We start from the raw sequence: 25,942 nt of genomic DNA, 5'->3' as shown, positions 1-25,942 counted from the left end.
GTCCTCAGGTACATAGGACAAGGCTCTGCTGCTAGGCTGGCATCCTGGGGAGCTGACTAGGAGGGCAGTGCGGCCATTGAGGAAAGAGCAAGGGAACAGAGGACAGGTCTGGGTCAAGCAGCCCTCAGCCCTCCATATCTGGACACAGAGGCCTTCAGCCTTCACGCTAGCCTTGCCTCATATTAGAGGTGGCTTTGAGCAAGTCACTTCTCTTTTTCTGGGCCTCCGTCTTCTTGTCTGTAAAATGGGAAAGTTAGATTAGATGATGTTGAAAGGCCCTTTCAATTCTGACTTGCAATGATTCTATGTACAGTCTAGTGAGAAAAAGATAGGATTTGGATTCAGGAGATGCTGGATTTGTATCACAACTCTGCTATTGAACAACGTATAAGATGTTTGGAAATTCATACTATCTCTCTGGGTCTTAGTCTTTTCATCTGTAAAATGGGGGTCAGAGATAGAGGTTTCCACAGGTGTGGAACACTGAACATAATGTCAAAAAATATGCATGTATCAATTAGTTTTGTTAGATTTTTTTTTTTTTACTTTTCTCTATTATAAAGGATGGCTCTCTGGGAAGGGAGAGGAGGAAGGATAACTTGGTAACGTAAAAACTAAAGATAATAAAATTTGTCAAAATGAATAATAATGAAATGGGGAAGAGTGGGCAAAGTTCTCCCTAAGGCGCCTTAGGTGCCAGCATTGGCAACTTCCCTGGATGGCTCCATCTTGGCTGCTGCCTCCACTCGCCTAAAGACATCAGAAAATCTTCTGGACCTGCTCTCTCCTCTGCCTCAGAATACAGCACTTGTGGGGGGGGGGGTAGGGAAAGGGACAGGGACCTTGAATTAATTCCTAGGCAGGGCCTAGGGTCTGAGGAACTGAGGGGCTCACCTGGGGCTAAGGAAAACCCCACTCCAGGTCTATCTGAGTTGTAGAAAGAGGGTTCAGCCTTGATTATTTCCCTCTTCATGGGCAGAATGCCTAGCTTTTCCCTTCTCTTCTCCCCTGCCCCTCCCCCACATGCTCATATCATCCTTATCTTTCAAGGCCCAACTCAAGTCCTGAGGGTATTTCCTTGGCCACTCCAGCACACAACCATGTCCACCTCCATAACCCTATCTGATATATTTCATACAAACTATATTGGTTCTTTCTGTATGTAAATTTCTTTTTTTCCTCCTGACTTGGAAGTACCAAAGAGTTAGATTTCTTCAGACAGTAAATTCTGTCAATTTTATCTTCTCAATAGTTTATATAACCCAGAATTTCAGAGCTGGAAGGACCCTTAGAACAGTGACTATCAGATCTGGGAGAGTCCTTAGAACAGAGAATGTCAGAGCTGGGAGGGCCCTTGGAATCCAGAATGTCAGAGCTGGGAAAGATTTCAGAATCCCTCTTATTCAAACCTCTCATTTTACAAATGAGGAAAACTGAGAACCAAAGAGGGGAAGGGAGTTCCCCAAGACCACATGGTAACAGAAATGGACCTAGAATCTAAAATTTCCTGAATCCCACTATTATGCCCTTTTCCATGACTGACAAACCAGCCTACCTTTTCAAATTCTTATATCCCAGCCTAGCCATCATCCATTCCTTCCCTCTTGGACCATTGCATCAGATTCTCTGCCTCCTACCCTTCAGCTCCCTCTTATACAGGGTAACAGAGTAACCTAACCGAAGCCCCACATTGTTTCACATCCCTTGGTATATCCCATGGCTATATACTATCCACAGGAGAAAGTCACAAGCTGCTAGGATTTGTAGATGGAAGTAAGACCATGAAATTTAGAAAAGGTAGGCACCTTAGATATTAGTGCCTTAATTCTACAGGGGAGGAAACTGAGGCTCAGAGAATTGAAATTATTTACTCATGCCCACATAACCTGTAAGTTATGAGGCAACTTGGTGGCACAGTGGATAGAATGCCAGCCTTGGAATTCTTCCTCAGACACTTGTTAGCTGTGTGACCCTGAGTAAGTCACTTAAGCGTCTCTGAGTTTTCGCTTCCTCTCTGTAAAGACAGAAATAATAATAGCACCTGTCTTCCAGGACTGTTGTAAGAACCAGATGAGATTCTAATATTTGTAAAGCGCTTTGCCAGCCTTTAAAGTGGCATATAAATGCTAACTATAATTAGTAGGTGTTGGCGGTAGGATTCAAAGGCAGGGTTTCCTGACCTTAAATACAACACTCAGAGTTCTCATTTCTGCCTTGGTGCTTCCCATTCCCTGGCTGGAATGCCCTCCTCTGCCCTTCCACCCCCACACTCTCTTGCTAAGCCAGTTGAAATCCTATTCTTCAAATTCAATTTTGCTGTTGTAGAAATGATGAGAATCTTTGGGGAGTCAAGCGCTCCATCTCAGAGCTGGTGAGACAGGAGGAAAAGCTAGGCACATATATTCTAACATCTCATAGTCGGAAATGACCTCAAATTCAATTCTTCAATTCTTCAAATTCAAGTCGATGGCCAACCTTAAAGTACTTTATAAATGCTAACTTTTATTATTAAGAAAAAGATTGCCCACCTCTTCCAGAAAGTCTCCTAGGATTTCTCCAACCAAAAGCAATCTTGCCTTCAGTGTCTTGGAGTCAATTTCTAGCTGTTTTCCCAGTCATCCTTGTGTAGTAATTGCCTGGGTCTTACCTCCATCCACATCACTACCACCCATCGGCCTGATAGAGAGCTCCCTAAGAGAAGGTAGGGTGGCTCCAGACTCGGGGGAAGAGGGCCTTGAATACCAAGTAGAAATTGGCTCTATCAGAGACTCTATAGAAGGGATTTCTACATGCTGTGGGAGGTTGGAACAGATGCCCTTTTGGGACATGGGTGGCCCTGGAGAGGAGCTATGTCTGACCATATTAGGGAAATTCTTTAGAGGTCTCTGCTGTATCCCAGTGATTTTCTAGGATAAAGATTAAATTTAATTCTGTCCCAAGGGGGAAACTTTGTCCTGAGCCCTATTCCCCTCTTTGTAAAGACTTCTGGCCCAACCCCCTCATTTTATAGACAATGACACTGAGATTCTAGGGGTGAAATACATGGGGACTAAGTATCAGAACTAGTATTTGAAAGCAGACCTTCTTGAATGCCCAGAGGGTAGAGTTAGGAGCAATGAGAAGGAGCTGGAAGGAGGGAGATTTAGGCTTGTTGGAAGGAAAAACTTGTTAGAGAGATAGTATTGGGATTTGGAGTCCAGAGATTCAGGGTTCAAATCCTGTTCCCCCGTGCTTATTAGCTATGTGACCTTGGGCAAAGCACTTAATCTCTCTGATCTTCACTTTCCTCATCTCATAATAATACCAGTATCATCTATTTCACCAAATTCTTCAAAAGAGCCATAAGATCACACATATGAAAGATCACAAATTTTAAAACTTTGTGCAAAGGTTTGCTAACAATAATAACCTCCACAGTTGATGCTATGCAGATGTAAATCTCAAATGGCAACACTTTGAGAGATAATAGGTCCCACTTCACCTGAGGTGTTCAGCAGAGGGCTTATGGCCACTCATTTTTTTGGGGGGGGAAGGGAAGTGTCTCCCTATCTAGCCCAGATCGGACGTACAGATACCACTCAGGAGCCTACCTACCCTCATAACTGGTCAGCACAGAAGCTTTGAACAGCTCTATTTCCAATCTGGGTTGGTTTGTCTCTCCCTAAGCAGCCTAGTGGTATCCAGCTTCTCAGGGCCCACCTAATCAGTTTAGCCCTACTCCATCTCAGAACTCCTGAGCTCAAGCCATCCCCAGTGTCAGGGATTACAGGCATGTTGCTACCACAACTGACTCCCCAGCTTGGATGACCACTCTTCTGGTATTCTAGGGGTAGGGGAAGAAACCTGTTCAGCTGAATGTCAGACAGCATAAGGTCCTTTTTCCAACTATGAGATGTCAGAATATAGGTGCCTAGCTTTTCCTCCTGTCTTACCAACTCTGAGATGGAGTGCTCACCTCCCCAAAGGTTTCCATCATTTCTACAATAGCAAATAGTTCTGTCTTGTTGATTGAGAATCAATTCCAGAATAGAATTAGGTCCCCTTGTCAATATTGTCACTTTTTTGAAAGGTAAAATTATCAATAAGGCATTCCAAGAAATAATTAGCTGCTCTGCTGCTGGCAGAGAGCAGATAGCCCAATAATGTAAGTCTCCATTCCTACTACAATAATAATAATAATAATAATAAACACAATAATAACAACAGTAGTAATAGAGAACATTTATCTACTGCTTCAAGGTTTATGAAATGCTTGGTATACATTATATTATGTGAATCTCACAACAGTTCTTTGCATGGACAGTCAGCCAAAGAAATATCAATTTACTGAAGAAATGAATAATCTTCATAATCTTCAGTTGTAAAGCTGTTTCTGTGATAGAAAGCAAAACTTTTTGCCCTGACATTTAAAGGCCTTTCACAGTCGGACTCCAATCTACCTCTTCATCCTTATTTCTCATTATTTCCCTTTATACACTTCAAGACTAAACCAAGCCGGCTACTAACCATTCTGTAAACAGGTTCTCCTGTCTCCCCCCAACTTGCATTTGTCCAGGCCATACCTTCTGCCACGAAACACACTCTCTCTTCAATTCTGTCTCTCAGATTCTTCTCTTCTTTCAAGGCTCAGCTCAGAGCTACCTTCTCCATGAAGCCTTACTGTTTCCTGAGGTGTCCTCTTTCTCTTCCAAAATTTCCTAGAACACTGTGTGGATCTCTTCTCTGCCTCCATCACAGTCTACCATGGATTATGCTTACGTGCGTATATGTCATATCCTCCCATCTCCAACATAAGAAACTTCAAGGCAGGGGCTGTTTCTTTTTTTTTTAAATTATTTTTGTGTAGTTCATTGCCCAGAATCAGTGCTTTGATTTTATACAAATCAGGTTCAATTTTGGGAGTTTGTCAGTAATCATTCTCTTTGGTTTGTGCCCCTACTAAATGTTTCCTTTGGGAACATCAGAATTTGACTTAGGTCTAGGTTTTCACAAAAACATGGAAAAGGTTTCTCAGATCTCATATATAGGACAGGTATTTAAATTTATTAAAACGACAACAAAAATCCCACTTATATCCAAACCATCAAGAGTCAAGACTCCTCCACTTCCCTCTCAGGTGGACCTCTACCTTTTCCAGAAATCTTTAGCCATCCAGACTTATATTACCCTAAGTGCGTAGCCAGAGTCAAGCAATCTACCAAGACTGATTGTCACTTTTTAGTCCCAAAGTATCCTAGAGAATCAGTTCTTTCCCCCAAATCTTCAAATTTATAACCTAGTCCAAGGCATAGTATCTTGCACATAGTAGTGTTTTTTCCTTTAAAAAAAGTTTATCTTATTTTTATTGATATCTTTTGTTTTTATATTTCATTCCTTTCTAAATATATCCTTCCTCCTCCCCTCTGCAAGAGGCCATCATTTGTAACAAAGAATAAAAGAAGAGAAAAAAAGTAGCACCACAAAACTATTGACTGGGTGTGACAGTCTATGCAATATTCCAAACTCATAATCTCTCAGCTCTGCCATGAAGGGAGGGAACTTCTCTCAACTTTTCTCAGCTCTTCTCTGTCCAGAAGTCTTAGTTATTATCATTACATAATATCCAGTTTTAGGATTTTGTTGTCGTTGTTTTAAATTTATAATTTTGTAGCCATTGCGTTTGTTGTTTTCCTGATTCTGCTTAACTTTGCATGTGTTTGTGTATTTTCCTGTGCTTCTCAGAATTCTTCGTATTTGTTGTTTCTTTTAACACAGTAATATTCTATTACCTTCAGATCTCACAATTTCCTTAGCTGTTCCCCAGTGGATGGAATCTACTTTTGTGCTTCCAGTTTTTTGCTGTTACAAAAGGTGCTGATATACTTTGGTGTATATGGAATCTTTCTTTTTGTCTCTGACCTCCACACATAGTAGTATCTTAACAAATGTTTGTTGAATTTGAATTTGTTGACTAGTTTGATTACATCGTAAACTCTTTGTGGGCATGCACTATGTTTTTCATCCTTGTTTTTTCACCCTATCATCTAGCATAGTGTCTTGCACATAGAAGGTCCTTAATAAATGTTTGTTGAATCAGAAAATGGGAAGAAAACAGGGAAATGAGGTGGGTGGAGAGAGGAGAGGTGAGGAATGAAAACAGCATATGTAGGAGATCTATTATAGAAATTCTTCATTCTACCTGGGTGCAGGGTCAATCCCCCAACAAGGTCTTAGGCACCCAGCTTATTCCTAGGCTTAATGCTTCTGCCACATGACCCCTCCTTCTTAAGGAGTGAGGAAGCTTGATATAGTACTACTACTAGTAGTAATAACAACTAGCAGTTAAGGTTTGCAAAGCACTTTACTTAATTGCAAGAGCCCTGAACTGAGTATCAGTAGACCTACCTGGGTTTGAGTTTCCATTGTGTTGCTAACTTGCTTTGTATAAGTTTCTTTTTTCCCCCCCTGGGTCTCAGTTTATCTAACTATTAAATGAAGAGGTTGGCCTAAATTATTTTTTTACAGCTCTAGCATTCTATATTTTACTTTCAAAAGTCTCTTTTCCTTCTGATATTCCATAGTCGAAGATGCCTTCCAATTCTGACACACTGCATTCTATGTTCTAAGGATCCTTCCAGCTCTGACATTCTGTGTCTTACGTTCTCAGGGCCCTTTTGGGTTCAATGTTCTGTGTTCTATGTTCTCAGTGTCCTCTTAGTTCTGACATTCTGTGCTCCACATTCCAAGGGCCCTTATAGCTCTGAGATTCTGTGTTCTGTATTCAGCCCTTTTGTTATGATATCCTGTGTTGTAAAGATCTTCCCAACTCTGACATTGTGTTCTCTGGACTAAGAATCATTCCAGCTCTGACATTCTGTGTTCTCTGATTCCAGGATGAGTTCCACCCATTTATTGAGGCCTTGCTGCCCCATGTCCGAGCATTTGCCTACACCTGGTTCAACCTACAAGCTCGGAAACGCAAGTACTTCAAGAAGCATGAGAAGCGCATGACGAAGGATGAGGAGCGGGCAGTGAAGGATGAGCTGCTGGGGGAGAAGCCTGAGGTCAAGCAGAAGTGGGCCTCCCGCCTCCTGGCCAAGCTGCGCAAGGACATCCGGCCCGAGTGCCGAGAGGACTTCGTCCTAGCCATCACAGGCAAGAAGCCTCCAGGATGCGTCCTCTCGAACCCAGACCAGAAAGGCAAGATGAGGAGAATCGACTGCCTGCGCCAGGCAGACAAGGTGTGGCGGCTTGACCTCGTCATGGTCATCCTCTTCAAGGGCATCCCCCTGGAGAGCACCGATGGGGAGCGGCTGGTCAAAGCCGCCCAGTGTGGCCACCCTGTGCTTTGTGTCCAGCCCCATCACATCAGTGTCTCAGTGAAGGAGCTCGACCTGTACCTGGCCTATTTCATCAGAGAGAGAGGTAGGGAAGAGATCCACCTATGGGGTCACACCAAGAGAGTGTGTGTATGTGTTGGGGGTGGGGAGCAGCACAACCTTGTCAGCATTGGAAACAGGGCCTCGGACTTCACCAAGGCCTATGATATGGAGATAGATGCGTTTCTTTAAGGGGGTTCTCAGTTTAAGGAGACGTGGAGTCTGCCTCCAGGGAACCCCTCCCCCAGTCTTAGAAGGAATATGCCATCCCTGTCCTCAGGGAGCCCCCAATCTTAGAGTGAAGCCAGCACAAATATGAGAACTGTAACCAGGAATTATTGCAGCCAGGACAAATTCATTTATGGAGCAGGGAGGACAGCAATTGCTATAAGAAAAAAAAGGTAGATCATTCAAATCAACAAGCATTTATTTAGAACTTGCTGTGTGCCAGATATTGTGCTGAGTGTTTGGGTTACAAAGAAAGGCGAAAATAGGCCCTATCCTAATAGGGGCAGGGTATGGACAATGTGCAAACTAGGAACAAACTATATATACAGGATAAACTGGAGTTCATCTGAGAGGGAAGATGCTAATTAAGGGGGATCAAGAAAGACTTCTTGCAGAAGGTGGGATTTTATTTGGGCCCTGAAGGAAGCCAGGAGGTGGAGATGAGGAGGGAATGAATTCCAGGCATGAGGAACAGACGATGAAAAGTTCATGCAATTGGGAGATGGGATGTCCTGAGGGAGGAACGGCAAGAAGGCCAGTGTCCTGGATTGAAAAGAATGTGGAGGGGAATAAGGCCTAAGAAGCTAGGAAAGAGAGGAAGGGGACAGGTTAGGAAGGACTTCAGAAGGTACCCTGGAGGTAATAGGGAGCTCTGGAGATTATTCATTAATTAAAGGCGATAAAGGATTCTTAGAGGTTCTGGCCCTTGCCCTAACGGAAGCTGGAGAGAAGGGGGACCCAGGACAGGGATGCCATAGAGATGGAAGACAGCCAGGGCAAGGACTTGCCTTGCTGTATAATGGGCCATGGTGGAGGATGGTGAGGCCAAGTGGAGGGATAGTGGACACTGTGGGAAGCATGTTCTCATGCCAAATGTTGGTATCCAGAGGTAATTCCCCATTTGATCCATGTTAGCTCTGCATAGCAAGTATATACAAGGAATAAGACATGAGACCAAAGTCAATAGGGGATGGACCCAAGAGTGGCTCTACATGCTGGTGGGATTGAGTGACTAGACCTGGTAGATCAGTGTGAATATGGGGCAGTTTCTAGGAGAAGGGAGGTTGGTTTTGGTTTTTGCTTTTTTGGAGGGATAAGCTAGGACAATCAGGGTTTAGTGACTTGCCAGAGGTCACACAGCTAGTTTTTGTGTTAAGTGTCTGAGGCTGGATTTGAACTCAGGTCCTCCTGACTCCAGGGCCGGTGCTCTATTCATTGGGCCTCCTAGCCACCCCAGAGAAGGAAGGTTTTGAGAAGAATCTGATGGAGAAGAGGAATGAGGGAACAGAGTAGAAGGTCCCCCGAGTTCCTTCTGACTCTTCTGTGCTCTAGGAATCCTCCTAGAGTTTGAACAATGGCCAGAAGGTAGGACCAATTTCCACCCTTGGTAGACAGACCAAGGCTTACTGGGCTCTGGAACAGCATCTATAAAGTCCTTAATGGAAGGGAAAAGGGAGTAAAGATATATATTTTGAATCTTGGAATTGACTCTCTGACCCCAGGTGCTGGAGGGGAAGTTTGAGGTCCCAGTCCAGAAGCTACATAGAATCATGGAAAGAACCATGACATGTTAGTACCTGGGTGGTATAGTGGATAGGGTACAAGAATTAGAATCAAGAGGAGCTGAGTTCAAATTCTGTCTCAGCCACTTACTGTGTGATTCTGGAGAGGTGACTTAACTTTTTTCAGTTTCAGTTTCCTCATCTGTGTTGTTCAGTTGTTTTTAATCATGTCCAACTTTTTGTGACTCCATTTGGGGTTTTCTTGACAAAGATATTGGAATGGCTTGCCATTTCCTTCTCTAGCTCATTTTATAGATGAGGAAACTGAGGCAAACAGGGTTAAGTGACTTGCTCAGGGTCACACAGCTAGATGTGTCTGAGGCCAGATTTGAACTCAGGAAGATGAGTCTTCCTGACGCCAGACCTGGCACTCTATCCCCTGAGCTACCTAGCTGCCCAGTGCTCATCTGTAAAATGGGGTTAATATAATGTCATCTACCTATTAGGGTTGTTGAGTAGACAAAATGAGATAACATACTTAAAGTACTTTGTAAATCTTAAAGTGCTATCTAAATGCTAGCTGTTATTAATTACCATTACTGAGAGGTAAACAAGCAAGGTTCTAGTTTCAACTCTGCTATCAATTTTCTATGTGACCTTAGACAAGTCTTTTCCCCTTTGGCTCTCTGTGTCCTTATTTGTAAGATGAGAGAGTTGGTCTTAGTTGTTTCTGAGACTCTATGTTGCATCTTCCCGATGCTCTATGAAGAGTTATAGACAGTGTGTGCTCTGGACAAGAAGATCCAAGAAAGCTTCCAAGAGTGGATGATCCTTGAAGTGAGTGGGTAGAATTCTGACCAATGCAGATAAGGGAACCTGGAATTGGGGCACTTAGGCAAGGCTGGTTCTCTAAAGATGGAGGTGCAGTCAGTCCAACATCAGAACCGCCTGTGAAGCCTCTGCAGATTGGTGAGACCTTTCAGGGTTGGCCTTTTGCTAGTATGGCCTTTGAGAACTCAGGATCACCCTCACACCACACAGGACAGAAGATGTTAGTAGAGGATATGTATTTGTAACCACTGATTCTCCAGTCACATAGACCTAACATACTTCACCCAGACCTACCTCCCCTAAGTCTGCTTACAAAGGCACACAGGTACCAGATGTATTAAGTGAAATTACCCAATACACACACACCTGTCAGACATGATCTAGACACCAACACCCAACTGGGGGATGAGTATACAAAGACACATATCTGCCTTATCTTCTGATCAGAAATGGAAATAGATACCCCTCAAGACTGCTTTCAGAGAAGGAGCTATGGGTAGGCACACACACACACACACACACACACACACACACACACACCAGAGTCTAAGACAGAAAGTTAGACATTAGAATTCAGTTCAGATCCCAGGATTTCATTGATGGAATTGAAGACAGAAGTAGGGATATAAGTAGGCAAGGATGTAGAAAACAAGTAGAGAGAAACTAAGGTTAGAAGGGAGAGGAAGAAGGAAGGGGGAAGAGTGATTTTAAAAGGGAGAGAGAAAGAAGGGGGGAGATGAATATGGGAGGGAAGAAGGGAGATAGGAAGAGAGAGACAGAGACAGAAAGAGAGAGCAGCAGTTAGAGGACTTGGGTTTGAATCCTGCCTCTGCTAGCTGGGTGACTTTAGACAAGTCACTTAATTGCCACCTGCCTCAGTTTCCTTATCTGTAAAATGAGAGGATTGAGCTCAGTGACCTTTAAAGTCCCTTCCAGTTCTAAGTCTATGAGAGGCCATAAAAACCCCTTTTTCTGGGATATGACACCCTGCTCCACAGCTCACTCGGGCTACCCTGATGCCAGAGCAGAACTGGGCTTTTTTTTTTTTCCAGAAAGTCGTGGGCCAGAAGAAAGGAGAACTCACTCCAGGCTGACTGCTTTGGTGGTGCAGGAGAAGAGAGAGGTGTAGAGATAATAGTGAATGTATTTTGTGAAAGAAATGTCTATTTTTTTTAGACACCAAAAAAGAGGGCCTTTAAAAAGGCACTGGGTTTGTTTCTGGTGTGGGGAACAGGTATTCAAGAAAAGAGGAGCCCTCAAAGTACTTTCCGTTTTGTGAGCTGGGCAATGTGATATTTTTCTAATTTTTTTCACATGGAGAAACTGAGACACAGGGAAGCTATGGCCTGCCTACGATAACAGAGCTAGTAAAAATGCCAGAGTCAGGGTTTAAGCCCAAGTCTCCTAGATCTAGTCCAACACTCTTTCCATTAAATCACTCTGCCTTTCAGAAGCAGAAATAGTGAGGAGCAAGAGGGTAGGGTGAAGAGTGTGAGGAGGGGGGCCCTTTGTGCTTTGAGATCTTGGTCAGCCTGGAGATAGATCCCGGCAGTCCCTGCTGCCTGGAAGCCCTCAGCCTCCTCCCCTCCTCCCACGCTTCCCTGACCTTGACCTACCCCCACCCCCCAGTGTCTGGGTCCAGGCTTCAGAGTCACCTGATCTGTCTAATTGGTAACAAACTCTGGGCTGTAAATACTCCTGGTGATAAGACCTTCTTAGCTTGTCACTTTCCCTGAGCTGAGCTGACCAGCTGTTAAGGAGGCTGGGGGACTGTTTAAGGTAGACCAGGCTGAGAGGAGGCCAAGGGGACTTTGCAGAAGGGGCCCTGGTGACCCCAGGCTAAATGCCCTGGGGATCCACAGGGTGGATAGAAGAGAGGACATATTATTCATCTGAGACGTCAAGGAGATTGTTTTTATGAGAGGAATTTTCAGCAAGCTAAATTGACAGGAAGATAGTGAATAAAAAAAAGAGGAAATATTTTCTGTGAAGGACTCAACTAGGAACAGGAGTGACTGGATCAAAATCCTCAAGGCACTGAGGAGAGACCCTCTGTTCGGGTCAGAGCCAGCTGTGTCCCCCATTTACCCTGACAGAGGGACAGAGGAATGAATGGGCCTTTCCCTTCAGCAGGACAGACTGAGGCTAGAAAGATAACAAAAGCCTCCCAAAGAGTGATGGAAGTCACTTAATAAATATTTATTGAATTGAATTGAATGAATCCCTTTCCCTAAGAGAGATATTTTCCCAAGTAAACCTAGAAGAGTTGATGTTGTATAGAAGTAGCCCTAAGTCAGTGGCTCTGGAGAGGTAGAGACCAGTTGACTGGAGCAGATGGTATTGTTAGGAGATCAGGGGAGTTAAGAATATGATCACATCATGGAGGGCTTTTGAATACCAGGTTGGGGAGCTGAATTTTTCTCCTGTGAACAGTGGGAGCCAGGGAAGGTATTAGAGCAGGGGAAGTATTTGACCAGAACTGGGTTTTGGAAGAAATGATTCTGAAAGTCTGAGCCAGAGGAATGAAAAGGGGAAGAGAGTAGATACTGATTAGATTGGAGTCAGAACATAATTTACTCTGGAAATGAAAATAAATAAAATGTTACAGCTGGAAAATGCCCTAGGACTTTGAGTAGGTATCTGGAGGCCTGGACTCTAGGCCTGACTTTGTCTCTGCTTCTGCCTCCCTCTATATCACCTTGGGCAAATCACTGTTCATCCCTAAGACTCACCTCAAAGTCTCTTAGCCCTAATATACTATGAACTCAAGACCAGTGGGTCAGACTCCCTCATTTCACCTGTTGGAAAACCGAGGTCCCCAAAGAAGGGACTTGCCCAAGGGCACACAGCAAGTTAATGACAAAACCAGGACTGGGAAGGCAGGTGTTCTGACTCCCAGAGCACGTCTTGCCTTCCTTCCCAGCTTCCACAGTTGGGCATGTTTGGAGTCCCTCTGAAAGTCTCTCCTCCAGATTTCCCCTCCTGCCCCAGATATCTTCCACTACTCCCACCACTTCTGGCTGTGCAGTCTGGAGCCAGGGGGCTAGGGGAGAGAGAACAAGCTGTTCCCTCAGAGAGCGGTTTGGGTCAGTGTGTGGCCAAGTGAACAAAGCCCTTTCTTCTCTTCACCCTGGGCTGACTATTCCAATTCCCCAGAACTTCTCAGACAGCAGTAGGGATTTGGGTTAGCTCTCACAGACTTGGCAAATGTTTCCATAAGATGAACCCCCACTTCTGTTGGGCGTTTGGGTTTACAGGATGCTTTTTTGGCAACAGCCTCATAAGATGTGCAGGGCAAGTGTTTTTAGCTCACTTTTTACTAAGGAAGCTAAGACTCAGACTGGGCATGTCACTGGCCTGGGACCCAGGAGGATGACTGGGGGGAATTTGGAGCAGAGGACAGAAGACAGGGCCTGTTCCTGCCACCAAAGGGTTATTGGGTCCAGGTTGAGAGGGAGGATTGGGCTGGTTGGAGTGGCTGAGAAGGCCAAGGGCTCGTTAAGATGCAGCCTCCGTTGTTCCCCCACTTTATCAATCTGGAACTTGTCTCTGGCAGCTCCCGCCTGCATCCTTCCCTCCCTTCTTCCCCCCTCCCCCCACATACAGGAGGCACCACCTCAGAGCTGAGCTGATAAAATTTTGAAGAGAGTTTTTTGCTGGTGTCAGCACAATTTCCCAGGCGGTCGCTCCCCCACTCCCCCATCCCCAGCTCCCTTCGCCCTCCCCTGCTGCTGGAGCCTGGGGGCCCTTAGCCCTCACCCTATTCCTGGTCTCCCAGGAGGCCTCTCTGGGGTCTCCACTCTCACCCAGTATATCCCCACTCTTCTCCTTCCCTCCTCCCTTCTTTCTTTCCCTCTCTTCTTTCTTGTAATAAGAAACACAGCACAAAATGCTTAAGCATCCTGGGCTAAGTATCAAAAGACCTGGATTCTAGTCCTGGTTCTGACCCAGATTCATTATGTGCCCTTGGACAACTCTCATTCTCTCTCTGAGACTCTATTTACTCATCTGTAAAATGATAGGGACTTAATAGTCCCTAGGAGGCCTTCTAGCTCAAAGTTCTGTCCTCTCATTACTATTGCACTATTCTAGCAAACTCTCCTAGCACCCCAGGGCTGTTTACTTGGGTCCCATCCTCAATTTCTCTTGCAAAATAGTGTGGGCATTCTGCCCTAGCTTTTGCTTTGTGGAGGGGGATAAATGGTAGAAAACATCCAGATACTCTATGCCTGGGGTGTTACTGTCAGTCACTCAGTCAGGAAACATATATTAAGCACCTACTATGTGCCAGGTTCTGTACTAGTAATAATAACAATAATAATATCAGTAAGACATCAGAGCTAGGATGGGCACCTTAGTCAGAACTGGAATGGTCTTAAAAACATAAAGCTGCCTGAGCTGGAAGGCGACCTAAAGACCACCTATTTAAAGCCTCTCATTTCACTGGGCACTGAACAGAGGCCCAGAGAGGTGATGTAAGCTGCCCAAAGTCACACAGTGAGTCAGTGTCAAGGCTGGGACTAGGAATGAGGCATGCTGGCTCTCAAGCTGTCTTACACTTAAACTCTCTTTTAGCTACATCGAATTGCCTCTCAAAGAAGTAAGGGAAGGGTATACTGATTGGGGGGGGGTGGGAGGAACCTAGCCACCTCTCAGGGCATCTGGCATTAATAAGGGCTGGGTTCTGGCTGTTACCGCTCTCCTCAGTTTCATGATTGATGGTAGTAGAAGGGGGAGGCCTGGGCCAAGCCCAGAGGCTTCCTCCCTCTGCCCACTGCAGCCCCCACCCTCTTCTGCTTCTTGAGGGTTGGTGGGGGTGGGGGTAAGCTACCTCCATGCTAATAAGACAGGGAGGCTGGTAAAGGATTGGACATAGGGCCTAGGCAAGAAGACATAATAGAAAATATTATAATACATACATTATAATACAGTGATCTCTTCCATTTGTCTAGTCATTTCTACCTAAAGGATAGAATGTTAGAGCTAGAAGGGCCCTTAGAACATAGAGAAATAGACATGGGAGTGCCTTCTGAACATGGAAGGCAAAGGCTTGGAAAGAACCCTGGTAATAAGTCTGATCTGCTCATCTTACAAATGGAGGGACTGAGCCTCAACAGGGACAAAGGGATTCTCCTAAAGTCACACATACAAGCCAGGACTGAAGCCCAGTCTCCTGACTTCCTCTCCAGGGCCCTTCTCCCACACCGTTATGGCTCTTGCCGTTCCTCTAACCCTACTTGCCACATGAGATAGAGGCCATTCATCAGGACCCCTTAGAAGGTGGGTCAGGGGAGAAGATGGAATTTCCAGCTCTGCCTCTGACTCCCTATGGGACCTTAGATAATCAAATTCCAAGGAATGAACATTTATTACATGCATAGCAATTGAATGAGCATTAGCATATGTAAAACAGTATGCAGCATACTGGGGGTGCCCTCACAGAGCTTGCATTCTACTGGGGTGGATACACAGAAGGGAACAAAAAGCATGTACAAAGTGATTTCAAGGAGAGAATGGTAAGGGGTGGGCGGAGACTGAAAAAGGTCTCATGTAAGGTAGATGTCAGGTAGTATCTGACTGAGCTTTTGAAGAAAGCAAGGAGATGCTGTAGGAGGAGGGGAGTAAGAAAGAAGGAAAGAAGGAAGGATAGAAAGAAGGAGAAAGGGAGGCAGGAAGGAAGGACAGAAGGAAGGAGAAAGGGAAGGAGGAAGGAAGGAAGGAAGGAAGGAAGGAAGGAAGGAAGGAAGGAAGGAAGGAAGGAAGGAAGGAAGGAAGGAAGGAAGGAAGGTAGATCAAATAAGAGGGACATTCCATATGAGGGGGACCACTTGAACAAATGTATAGAGGCAGGGAAATTGTACTGTTGTGTTTGATTTAGCAGGAACAAGGAGGTGGGTAAGATCCTTCTTATGCCTGAGCCTCAGTTTCCTCTCCTGTTCACTGGCTGAGGAGGCTGTGGTGAAGAGCAAAAGCGACCTTGGTTGGGAAAAGGTCCTTTACAGATTTCAGTGTACACTATTAAAAGAGGTTGTACTAAGGGCCCTAGGAGGACCCTGGCTTGGGGGACCAGAGCCACTGACTCCACTGACTTTGGTATAAGGAAACACAGTGTAATGTAAAGCAGGAAAATGCTTGTGGCATTGACTTGAGCCCGTATGGAGGTGATGGAAAGAGTGCTGGATTTGGAAACCTATGTTAAAACACCAGATCTGACACTGCCCATGTGACCAACTTGCTTAGCATTTCTGGCCTCAGTTGGCTCATCTGTAAAAGGAGGGGATTAATCTAGATGACGTTTCAGTGCCTGAAGAGGCATACCGGGGACACTTTAGACAATGGTAAGTGTCTGAGCCTCAGTTTCCTTACCTGAAAAAGAGTATCTGTCCTACCTAACTCACTATGCGTTGCTGTTGTGGGGATTCAAAGAAGCGATATATAGGCAAAGTGCTGTATCACTGCCGTGAACTCCTTTCTGCAGGACAACTCAATGAGGTAGGAAAGGGCCACTTGGGAAGAGCAGGAAGGGACTTGCCTGGAGGAAGAACGTGAAGCCCGAGGGCTGAGGCGAATGCAGTGGAGGGCAGTAGGGCATCAGGGTTCCAGAACTGGAAAGAACCTCAGGGGTCATTTCTTTACCTCCCTTATTTTCAAATGGGGAAACTGAAACCAACAGAGGTTAGGTGACTTGCATAAGATCACACAGGTAGTAGGTTCCGGGGCAGAATTTGAACGCAGGACCTCTGGCTCCAGAACTCCCTAAACCACGCTTATGGGGGACTGAGGGACTGGAGAAGTTCCGACATCAGGAGGGGAAGTCTGTGCCTACTGGGAGCTGGCCCCACCAGCATCCCGCTCCTTTTCCTGGATCTGGGGGAGGGAGCCTTGGAAACATCAGTCCATCTGGCTCCAGGGTGGGCTGGGAGAAGGGGTTCAGTTGAAGACTGGGGCGTGGAGGGGCTGTGGCAGACGCTCCTGTGGCTTTCTGGCTCCTGGGCCGGGCGGGGAGGTCGCTGATGAAAGTCAAAACCCTTGCGGTGTAATGGTAATCAATTTCTCCCGATCGATGTGCTGGGACCGACCTCCGGAGCCGAGGGGGGAGGCGGGGTGCACCAGAGCACACACTCCCACGTTCACACAGACATACTCACACAAGCTCGCGCTCGCCACTGCATCAGGGCGGCTCAATTTCCCTTCCTCGTGTTGCTGACTCGGCGGGATTGCCAGGGAGCTGTGGGGAGCCGGGCAGGGGCTGCAAGGAGCGCCAGCCCCGCTATTGTAGACCTCTTCACCCTTCAAGGAGCGGTTCAGATGGCCCCTCTTTCAGGAAGCCTTCCCTGATCTTGTCTCCTTCCCTAAGCCCAGCATTTCCATCCTCCCCAATACGATCCCCACCCCAACGCTTGGTTTCCCCTGGCCCTTTTCACCCTCCGACTTGTGTAGTTCCCTCAAGGCAGGGGCATTTTCGTGCTTCCTTTCCCCAAAATGTGTGGAGTAGTGGATAGTTAACCTCAACCTCAGGAAGATCTGGATTTAAGCCCTGAGAACTACTGACTAAGTGATCCTGGCAAGTCACTTAACCACTTCAGGCCTGTAGCTCTCAAAGTACAAGAAAGACCCTTTCAGGGCCTCAGGGAGGGCAGAGCTATTTTCATGATAATACTAAGATGTTTTAATTTCCAGTGAAGCAAATATTTGAAGATATAACCCACTTAAACAAAAGCTCTTGGGGGTGAGGGGAAGACTTGTTAATGCTTTTTAAGAGTATAAAGAGGTCCTGAGACCCCAAAGTTTGAGAACCACTACTCTAGAAAATTCTCCAAGATGAGAAGGTGCTGGCCTGCATTGGTACAGAAAGTTGTCCTTCATGTCAGTGAAATCACAGATTCATGCACAGGGTAGATGCTTAAGAAATGGTTGTTGGATGGAGGGATGCATGGATGTGTAGTTCTGGGCCCTTATCTGTCACCCTAATAAACTGTAAACTCCCTGAGGGCAAAGACCAAATTATTCTTGACTTTCCCTTAACTCCCAAGGGTCTAGAATCAGCTCTATATAGAATAGGCATCTATATAGTAGCTATTTCTTTAATGAACGAATGAGTGAGTGAATGAATGAATGAATGAATGATGGAAAGGCAACAGACCAGAAGAGATAAGTAAATGGAGAAGTGAAGATACAGGTGTGCACAGGTTCAGTCAGTCAGTGGGCATTTATTATGAAGTGCTTACCATGTACTAGGCACTACACACATGGTACGTATAGTGCCAAAAAGGCAAAATCTTTGTCCTTGCCCTCAGAGAGCTTGTGTTCTTATAGGGGAGAAATTGAGTAAATAACTTATGTGCACAGAACATACATGGCAAAGTAGAAGAAAGGTCATCTCAGAGAAGAGGCACTAGGAGACAAAGCCTGAAGAGCCAGAAGGTGAGGAGCGAGATCAGTCTAGGAATAGGGACAACCAGTGCAAAGTTATAGAGGTGGGATGCTCAGGTAGACAAACAGAGACAGGTAGAAGATGTAAGTAAAATCACAGGCATGGTCATATATAAATAGAGATCATGGGGTCAGAGGATTTGCAAGCTTTAAGGGACCTTTAATGGATCACCTGGTCCAATTCCCTCCTTTTATAGAGGAGGATCAAACTGCCCGAGACAGGCAGAGAGATAAGACAAGCTGAATCTAGCTCTGGATCCTGTTAGGGTCATAGCAGTAATACAATGGTGAAGGGAAATGCAGCAGGGTCCAGGGAAAAAGCCTTTAGACTCAGAATCTACCAATCAAGGTTCAAGGCCTGGCTGAGCCACTAACAAATTGTATGCCTTGGGCAAGGCTATTTTTCTCTCTGGGCCTCAGTTTCCCCACTTGTAAAAGGAGAAAGTCAGAACAGATCATCATCTTTAAAACTTCTTCCAGCTCTAATCAACTGTGATTCTACAGGGCTGTGGTGTGGAAATGCTGTCCGTGTGTGTGTCTGAAGGTGCACTGGGATGGCCTGTGTGGGTTTGTGGGTCACCTAGTCCAACCCTTTCTTTTGTAGATGAAGAAAGTAGGGAGCATGGAAGTCAAATGGCTTCCTTCAGGTCACACAGGTACCAAGAAGAAGAGTAGGGATTTGAATCAAGGGTCCTTTGGTCCAGAATTCAGCCTTCTTTCCACTGTATCAACCTGCCTCCTGATACTTAGTGAACTTCTGTTACTACTGGGGGGGGCATGGGTGTGTACAATAGTTTCACTCATGTAGTTTGTGTTTGCATGCGAGAAAAAGGGAGAAATATACTGGTAGAGACATGTGTGAAGAGGTGAGTTAGTGGCCATGTTGAGAAGTTGGGGCAGGTTGTTTGGGGATTGCGATGTTGGGGTGTTTCAGGTTCGGGGGAGAGCACAGGCAGGGCCTTTACATATGGTGAATTCAGGGATGGGAGTGAAGCATGTCTTGGGGTCTGTTCTGAGGGAGTGGGAGGAGTGCTTTGAGACAAGTCTGGAAGTGGGGGAACAATAATCTGTAAGGGAGAGGGGATAAGAGATCCCATACTCAGGCTTCCTACCCTGCCTAGCTAGGAAACCCTGGGGAGAGTAGGAGGTGTGGGGAGGCCGGGCTAACCCCAGTAAGGGCAAAGCTCAGCCCTTAGCTAGGAGCCCTGTCCCAGCCTACAGGGACAAGAGGTCTACCCCTGAACTTGAACTCCAGATGTGTCTGGGCTGATGGGAAGTGGGGGCTGGGAGGAGCAAGTAAGAGAGAGAGAGAGAGAGAGAGAGAGAGAGAGAGAGAGAGAGAGAGAGAGAGAGAGAGAGAGAGAGAGAGAGAGAGAGAGAGAGAGAGCCTGCTAGCTGGCTCTTAACCTCTTCCCTTCCCCCCACAGGCCTTCCCTGAGAAATCCAAACCCTGAGAGATGCCAGCAGCGGCGGCAGGGGGGAGGGGCAGGCAGGAGGGGGTGCCAGCACTGGGCTCAGCCGCATCTGCCTCCTGTCAGCCGGCTGCCAGCGCAGCCAGATGGCCTCCATCTGCCCAGCACACTGTGCCCAGCCTCCTGTGCCCATTCTTCCTTCTGTCTCTGTCTATGCCAGACTCCCAAGCGGGCAGTCGGTGGGAGGATGAGAAAGGGGATGGGGGTCGCCTCCCAGAAAGGCTGGATCAGTGTACTAGGGCCATGAGGATGGTTTGGGGGTGGGAAGGATGCCCTGGAGGGGCCGACAGGGGCTGGCCTGAGCTGGGGATGAGTACCAGCTGTGGATAATTGTCTGAATCTCTCAACAGAGCTGGGGAGCCTGGGGGGGGAGAAGTCCCAGGCCAGGTGACAGGGTACACATATAGAGAGTGCTGTGTCCTTCTTTACCTTAGTGGAATATATGCCACAGAGCTGGGTACAGGACGGGAGAAGAGGAAGCAGCACAGTGGCCTGGAAGGAGTTCCTGCCACTAGAACCAGAGAATTGTCTTATAACCCTGGCTTTGTTGCCACTTTCTAACTGGGGGACTGTGGGCTCTGAGCTTTGAGTTTGATTATTGGTAAAATGGGAATAATTATTTGTGAACTAGTGAGAGTTATTAGTTATTATCAATATCATAGTATGACTTCTAGGATAGAAGAAGGTAGCACAGGAGAAAGGACACTAGCTTTGGAATCTGAAAATCTGGGTTCAAATCCCACTTCTGATACTACCTGTTTAAAACAGTCACTCAGCCTCTCTGGGCCTCAGTCTTCTCATTTGTGAAATGAAGGGAAGAAGTCATCTAAAGTCCATCTGAAGTGCAATCCCTTTTTACAGATGTGGAAACTGAGACTTTGTCCAAGGTCTCACAGCAGGTCAGTGTCAAATTCAGACCTCAGATCCAGCCAGGTCTTTTGACTATCAGACTTTCCCCAGTTTATCAAATAAGGTAACTTCCTGCTTCCAGTGGCTAAGAGGAGGGTCTCCTAAGCAGGAAGCTAAGAGGAGGGTCTCTGGCCAAGAAAAGGGACAAACTTGGTTCTCTCACCCAAGTCTGCCCCCACTGCCTGGACCCAGAATAAAAACTGACTGAGCACCCCTCATCCCTGTCTGTTTCCTGTTTCTGCTGTTATGTGTTGGAACCACTGGCTGTGGTGTGGTCTGGAGAGCAAGGAAACTTCCTGAATCAATCTGCCAGTGACCTTGAGTGTCTCCTCTTCCCTAGGCCTAGTGTTTGGTGTGGGAAAAGGCTCAGACTATAGGGGCCTGGGAGGAGCCCCAGCTCTTGGCTTCAGTGGCTTCAGGCCTCGCCAAGGGGATAGCCTTGATTGTCTCCCAAACAAAAATACAGGCGCGCGCACGCGGGCGCGCGCGCACACACACACACACACACACACACACACACCCTCCCTAGGGTGGTGCAAAGAACCTCACATTTATTTATATACCACTCTACAACTCCAATCATTCACACCCATTCCCTCTCTCCTCTGAGTCTTGCCATGGCCCCATGAGGTCTACAGACCCGGGATTATTAACCTTATTTTTACAGAAGGGGAAACTGAAGTACAGAGAGATCATAGAGTGGCTTTCCCTCCACTGGAGGTTTGCAAGTAAAGGGTAAATAGCCAGTTTTCAAGGGTATCTTGAATGGGGTAGGGAGATTCCTGCTCAGGTAAGGGTTGGAACAGATGGACTCTCTGGTACCTTCCAGTTCTGAGAGTTGTGATCCTGTGGTCATAGGCTGGAGCTGAGCTATAAACCCAGTTCTTTGCTCTTTTCATCATGACAAGGTGAGCCATGGAACTGAGAGGGATTGCACATGTGTGTGTCTGTCAAAGTGTCTGTGTGTGTGTGTGTCCATTTGTAGGAGTCAATGTCCTTGTGAACAGTATGTGTTGATGTTTGTATTGTGTTCGTGTGTAAGAATGTGTTATATGTTTGTATCAGAACATATTTCTTTGTATCACATGTATGTGTCTATTTGTGGAAGAATATGATTGTCTTTGCACTATTAAAATATGTCCGTGTATCTTTGTCTATATATTTTTGTAAAAGTGTTTTTTGTTATGTAAAACCACAGGTTCATCACTTTTGAGCTGGGGGAGACTAGAGACCACTTGGGCCAAGCCCCTCATTTGACAGACATTATATAACTTGCCCAACATCACATAGGGAATGTGTAGCTAGGTGGTCCAGTGGATAGAACACTGGCCTTGGAGTCACATTTGACCTCAGACACTTAATAACTGTGAGACCCTGTACAATCTCTGCCTTAGTTTCCCTCTCTGTAAAATGAGGATAATAATAGCACCTACTTCCCAGGTTGTTGTATCAAAGGAGGTAATGATTGTAAAATATTTTGCAAGCCGTGAAGCACTATGTGTATTTGAACCCAGGACCCTTGATTCAAAATCCAGCAGGCCGTCCGAATGCTGCTCCCTGCTTCTGTGTATATACATATATGTGGTTACATTTGTGACAAAATGTGTTTACATGTCCATGTATCCCCAAGTGCCAGGATTGGTGAATATGGGGATTATATGGCACAATCAGCTACTCTGATCTTTAAAAACAAAAAACCAAACCAAACCCTCTCCTTGGTTTTTAAGTTCCATCCCATCTCTCTCCTCCTCATCACTACTGAATTGCTTGAAAAAAAGAAATACTCCTGTTGCCTCCACTTACTCACAAGTTGCTTTCTCCTACCTCCTGTAATTTGGCTTTCACCCCAGCCACTACTAAAACTGCTTTCTCAATGTCCACCAATGATCTGATTGCTAGATTTTTGTTGTTTGGTCATTCAGTTGTGTCCTGCTCTTCATGACCCCATTTGGGGTTTTCTTTGGCAAAGATATTAGAGTGGTTTGCTATTTCCTTCTTCAGCTCATTTTACAGATGAGGAAACCGAGGCAAACAGGATTAAGTGACTTGCCCAGGGTCACATAGCTAGGAAGTGTCTGAGGTCCTATTTGAACTCAGGTCCTCCTGACTCCAGGCTCAGCACTCTGTCCAGTGAACCTTTTATCAGTTCTCATCTTCCTTGATCTCTTGAAAGTTTCTGGCACGGCTGGCACTCCTTCCTTCTGGCCACTTTCTCTTCCCATAGCTTCAAGAGACACTATCTTGATCCCTTAATAAGTGTTCCTCAAAAGTCTGTCTGTAGCTCTCTTCTCTTCTCTCCACCCCCTCTAGATCTCATTCATGCCCTCACTGTTACCTGCCATCTTTATGCTGTTGACTCCTAAATCAGTTATCTCCAGGTCTAATCTCTCCTCTGAGCTCTTGGCCATCATCTCCAGCTGAATGTCTCATCAGCACCTCAAAAGTAATATGCTAAAAAACAAAACGGCTGGTTATCCTTCCCACTGCACCTGCTCATCCTCCTGACTTCATTATTTCTTCCTGTGACATCATCATTCACCAAGGCGCCCATGTCAGTAAGCATGGGGCTCTCTTTGTTCCTTCCCACTGCTTCATCTTTCCTGCACATCAGTTAGTGAATCTGGTCAGTTTCCCCTCCACAATTTCTCATGATTGCCCCCTGTTTTCTAGTCCTGTGACTGCCCTTTATTACAGACCCTCACTGCTACTCCCTGGATCATTGCAATAGCCTTGAAAGAGGTCTTCCTGCCTCCCCAACACTCTCCCCACCAATCCATTCTTCCTACTAATACCACAATAACCTTACTTACATGTAGACCTAGTCATATTTTTCTTGTCTTCAAAAAATCTTCAGTGGCTCAATTTTACCTGACCTTGAAGGGCTTCCATAGTATGATGCCACTGTATCTTTCCAGCCTTATCTCATATTGTTTCCCTCTAAGTACCATAGGTTCTAGTTATACTGGACAGTTCATTATCTTGCCCTTCAACAATGTACTCTCTTTTCTCTGCACCTTGGCTCATGATGTTCTTCCCTGGAATGCCCTCCCTCCTCTTCTCTGTCTATCCATCTTTTAAAGCCTATCTCAAATGCTCTGTGTAGCACACCCTGACCCTCTCCCTCAGTTAGGCATGGCCTTCCCCCTTGAATCTGATGTAACATCTTCTGCACTTCTCTGATGCACTTGGGATCATGGGATCATAGATCTAGCGCTTAAAGAGACCTTGGAGGTCACTGAATACAACCTTCTTCCCCATTTTACAGATTAGGAAACAAAGATTTAGGAAGGTTAAAAGATTTGCCCAATGACACGCAGCTAGCGAGTGCTGGAAAGACTTTTCTGACTTCTGAGCCAATGGAACACTGTGCATCATAGATATCTGTGCATATGTCTAATGACCTAATAGAATGTAAGCTTCATGAGGCCAGGGACCTCTAATAGTTTGTGTTTGCTAGAGACTCTGGGCATAGTGGGTCCTTAATAAATATTTGTTCATGAATAATTGAATGAGGGTTTGTGTGCATCCTGGGCAGATGGGGGGAGCTGTTAGCCTCTTGAGCTTTTGGCCTCTGTCCCCTCCAGCTCTAACTCCAGTTCATGTGGTCCTCAAAGAGTTCTATTTGGTCTCATCTAAAGGTGGGGTGAAGAGAAGGGGAGGTTGTGGCCTGGAACAGAAGTAGCAGTAGCCTGTGGGGGCTAAGAAAAGCATCTGGGAGAGGCTTGGGATGGAGGTGAAGGGGCTTTGCTATTTCTGCATCATGGTTACTGGCTCTCCTATCCCTGGTTCCCTATAAGACCCCTTCTGATGAGCTGAGTCCTAGGGTCTGTCTGAGAATGGGGAGGCTTAGTGTGGGAAAATCAAGAACTCTTCATGGAATATAATAACTCCTATTGATACAGGCTATTAACATATTATTTTTTGTCCTCATTTGTAGCCTTATGAAATAGACAGTAAAAGTTATATCTGTGCCCATTTTATAGAGTTAAGAACTAAGGCCTGGAGAGGAGAGATTTGCCCAACATAAAAGAACTGCTAAGTGACAGAGACAGAACTTAAACCAAGAGCTTTTCCCATTCTACTATGGGGATCCATTATCCATTATCCATTCAGATAGCAAGTTGCTATGTGTCCTAGCCCAGGAGTCCGGGCTCCGTCCCACTTTTGTTTCTTCCCTCCCTCTCTTTCTGGAGATCAGCCCTGGGTTCCAGTGCTGACCCTACTGCTTGTCACCCCAGATTTGTCACTTACCTCTTTGGGTTTCAGTTTCGTCATCCGTGAAACATGAATAATATACTAGCCATACCTAGCATTCTCTATTTTGAAGGATTGTTGAGTCTCAAATGAAATAATGGCTGTGAAAGTGCTTTGTAACTATAGAGTACTATGTAAATGGCAGCTATTAATATTGAGAATCAGCTGTGGCCTAGTGGAAATCCAGAAACATAAGAATGGAACAAACATTTATTTAGCATTTACTATGTGCCAGGCACTGTGCTAAGAGCTTTTTCAAACATTATCTCATTTGTTCTTCACAACAACCCTGAAAGGTAGGTGCTATTATTATCCCCATTTTACAGTTGAGGAAATTGAGGCAGACAAAGGTTAAGTGATTGGTCCAAGGTCACATAGCTAGTGTCTGAGGCCATATTTGAACTCAGGTCTTCCTGCTTCCAGGCCCAGCTCTCTATCCAGAGTCACCTAATTACTTCAAGAGTCTGAAGACCAGAGTTTAAATCCTTTTGTCACAGTAGTTGTGTGGCCTCTGTACCTCAATTTTCTTTTCTGTAAAATGGGAGTAATGATAAGATCTCTATCCCACAAGGTTAGAGAGAGATCAAGTGAGACAATGTGTAAAAAGCACATTGTCAGCTATAAAGTGCTATAATGATGTTGGTTATTGTTGTTGTTGTCTTTGTTACAGGAGTTCATAGCCTGGGCTGAAAAGCTAGAGATCTGAATTCAAATCTTATCAGCTGCATTCACTGTGTGAGCTTGGTTAGACTAGCTGTTTGACCCCTCTTGGTCTTAGTGACCCCATCTTTAAAATGTCAGAGATAACAACACTGTAGAGTAGGGAGATGCTGACTGCCCATCTTTTAAAGAAACCCAGCTCCCATATCGATCCACCTTCTTCCCCATCCAGCCCTCCAGCCCCCAGCCCCATCAGGGCAGCTCAGTGATGGGAGGAGCGGAACTTCCCCTTGGC

The 25,942-nt window shown here is 45.7% G+C and overlaps 1 protein-coding gene across 5 annotated transcripts in view; it reads left to right on the top strand.

Annotated features, from left to right (window-relative positions):
* NFIC (nuclear factor I C) overlaps positions 1-25,942 on the top strand; it is a 133,723-nt gene that overhangs the window by 19,893 nt on the left and 87,888 nt on the right. For all 5 annotated transcript variants that reach the window (XM_069086903.1, XM_069086901.1, XM_069086899.1 and 2 more), the window contains exon 2: positions 6,873-7,404. In XM_069086903.1, coding sequence (XP_068943004.1) covers positions 6,873-7,404 — 532 coding nt within the window. The remainder of the gene's footprint in view (positions 1-6,872; positions 7,405-25,942) is intronic.

Source organism: Petaurus breviceps, unplaced genomic scaffold, assembly GCF_028583685.1.
Source record: "Petaurus breviceps papuanus isolate PSGF00001 unplaced genomic scaffold, PetGlider_PUasm1.0 180, whole genome shotgun sequence".
Classification (NCBI taxonomy): domain Eukaryota; kingdom Metazoa; phylum Chordata; class Mammalia; order Diprotodontia; family Petauridae; genus Petaurus; species Petaurus breviceps.
Note: the sequence above shows the minus strand (reverse complement) of the source record. Positions and strands in the feature narration are given on the sequence as shown.